The sequence below is a fragment of the Rhagoletis zephyria genome, unplaced genomic scaffold (assembly GCF_001687245.7).
Source record: "Rhagoletis zephyria isolate East Lansing unplaced genomic scaffold, Rhagoletis_zephyria_1.1 Rzeph_scaffold_13486, whole genome shotgun sequence".
NCBI classification, from domain to species: domain Eukaryota; kingdom Metazoa; phylum Arthropoda; class Insecta; order Diptera; family Tephritidae; genus Rhagoletis; species Rhagoletis zephyria.
Genome location: NW_016170557.1, coordinates 1 through 2,820, shown reverse-complemented (window position 1 = coordinate 2,820; position 2,820 = coordinate 1). Strand labels below are relative to the sequence as shown.

The 2,820-nt window shown below is 39.0% G+C and overlaps 1 protein-coding gene across 1 annotated transcript; it reads right to left on the bottom strand.

Moving 5' to 3' along the window:
* Positions 1–12: 12 nt before the first annotated feature.
* On the bottom strand, positions 13–1,162 carry LOC108378158 (uncharacterized). The gene is made up of 2 exons (XM_017634452.1): positions 1,072–1,162; positions 13–1,004 (listed from the first exon to the last, which is right to left on the bottom strand). The coding sequence occupies exon 2, from the start codon at positions 976–978 to the stop codon at positions 22–24; it is 957 nt and encodes a 318-aa protein (XP_017489941.1). The 5' UTR covers positions 979–1,004; positions 1,072–1,162; the 3' UTR covers positions 13–21.
* Between the last annotated feature and the right edge of the window lie 1,658 nt (positions 1,163–2,820).

The following is a 2,820-nucleotide window of genomic DNA, read 5'->3' as shown; positions in this document are numbered from 1 at the left end:
AAATCTCATACATAAATATGCCTACCTCTTTGCCACAAGCTGTTGCAACTCTGTGTAATGTTCATAGAGGTCGGTAGCCGATTTTTGATCACAAAACCATTCACTTGCAAAGCATTGCTTCCACACGCAGGCTATAACGAAAATATCCTTCTGCTCAATGTAAATTGAGCGTGCCACTTGCATTAGCGAAACTAAAACAGCCTCGCTTTTCTGTGCCAAAGTTTCCTCGACGATGGTTCGAAACACATTCCGCGCCATTCTTCGGCCCTCATCCGTTTCAATACAATCACTATAGCCGCGGTGCAAAGTCATCAAAGCTACATCCGCACTGCCACTGCGCCAGAGCGCCATGGCTTTGAAAGGCGCAAAATTGGCATATACTTTTATAAGTGGATGAGCACGTAATTTACACAGATCTGCCAATGACTCTATCTGTTGCAAGCGACATAATTGCATGAGGTATTTAAGGCAAGACACCAGCACTTCATTGGATGGCAACTGCTGATGACGAACGCACTGCCTGATTAGGTACAGAAAATCGGGTTTATTTTTTATTTCTACAGTAGATAGCAACAAATTGTCTAATTGTGCTTGAGACAACGATCGTATATCTAGTCCCAATTGTGGCGAACGAATAGCCTGCAAATCAGTCACAACACCTTTGGACAAAATATTCACATTCTGACCGAAACTGATTGACTCTAATTCATTCTTTTCGCTATAACTGCTTGCATTAAGATCCGGTGTATTACTCTTCATAGTAAGCGAATCTCTCAGCTCATCCCATTTTTTTGAGTTGCGGCTTACCAATTCGTTTGTTAAGCAATCGATTGCATCCATTTGTGTCGATTTACGCTGCACTGAATTTGTTTGAGTTGTCCCGGAATTAAGCGACGGCCATAGAAAGGCAATGCAGTTTTGGAAACGCTGAAAAGCCTTTGGTGAACCGGGTGAAGTACGACGCGTCAACATAGCCATGATGAAGTTGGTGGCCCACGCCCACTCTGCAATGTTTTAAATATATGTATTAAAGCGATTGTTATCCAATTATAGTTATTTAATAAACATTACGTTTTGCAACCCGTCTGAGGAAAAGACCCACAAAAGCGAATCAACGATCGATTTGTTTTGGTCAAAAGAAAACAGCTGATTGCCAAATCGAAGTGATGAGTTGCCATCGCACCTTTAGCAGAGAACGATCATAAAAGAATAAACGCTTGTAAAAAGAGCACTGCTAGATTTTGGTAATTTGTAGTAGAGTAGAAATGGTTGGAAGTTTACCACTTTTATTAGTTTTTAATAGAAATTGGGGCATAAATGCTGTTGGGCTCCAAATCTCAAATTAAAAAAAAAAATACTGGAATCGATAGAGATGATTGAGCTGAGTATAACGGTATATTTCTTTTTTTGGGCAAACAACAAAAACAAGAATTATCAAAGGTTAAAGTTCAAAATAAGCAATTTTTGAAATCAAGATTTCTCAAAAACGAATTAATGGATTTTGAAAATTTTGATCTCATTTAATAGCAAATTTGATTCTCTTTAATACTTTATATAAACGTTGTATAGTTCTTACAAAAATTGAATTAATGTAAAATAATTATTAAAAAAAGCTTACAAACCCTAAGTGCGGCCGACGCCGCCTACACAGAAAGGTGTTCTCTGCAAAAGGTGTTTTTTTATAATTAGTAGCACACTTCCTGGGCCTCCCCCTAGCTGAAATAGACGACAACGTTGATGGATAAACCGCCCCGAACGGGGCTTAGTAGCCGTTACAACAACAACAACATCGTGAGCGCAGAGCGGCGCAAAATTTACAGAAATATTGGCTTGTTTCTTTTCTTTTCTAGCAGATAATTATCAGGAAGAAAAAGAATGAGAAAATTGAAGGAATTACGCTCACAGAGAGCGAAATAACGAAAAAGTAAAGAAACGCAAAACCAAGGCATATAAAGGCCAAGGCGAATCTATACAAGGTGGTGTTATCAGGTCCGCTGATTTCACGGAGAATTTGTACCTTTTGTCAAAATTATGTGTTTGTTGTAATTTGGCTTTGTACTGATTGTCAAGGAACGTATAATTTGTTGTTGTAATCTTTGTTTTTGTTCTGTTATCACCACCTTGTACAAATTCGCCTTGATAAAGGCCTTGCGCAAAACTAGCAGAAATTAGCAAGTAATCAGCTGATCGGTGTATTTGACTATTGAAAATATTTGGCGCGAATTTTTGTTTTCCAGTGCTGGTAATAAACCCACATTCAGCCGCAGGGTACTCCATATTATCGCATCTCTTCAACAAAGGTAATGGTGGCGTACTATCCTGTGCCATTGAAAAGACACAGGGGCTCAGATGCTGGTTGCCTTTAAGGCTTCCCCACGTATGTATGTAGATACAAGAGAAGCGCTTGATGTTGTAGAGAAAGCTGCCGTACAGCACACGGCAATCGTTCTTTGAAGTTTAGCAACAAGATTTGCCACGCTATAGATTGAGAGTCTGTTCTACCATACCACTGACTCATAGCTGATTATGGGTCTGATCAAAGAGGTATAAATACAGAGGATTCTCTTTGGTGACAGAACCCACATTTTCCAAAGACATCGCTTTCCGCACACGTCGAAAACGTGAAAATCCCTGAACACCTGAAAAACCTGGCGTGGCGTTCTACTCTTACACCGTTCCTCCTGCTATTATATGTATTACTAACTTACACTTAATTAAGTAAATATGAAGGCCAGTTCGCATTTAGGTCTTAAATTTATTCACAGATGCATATGTATGTAGGGTAAATGTTTATACATATTTAAGTATATATGTATGTGC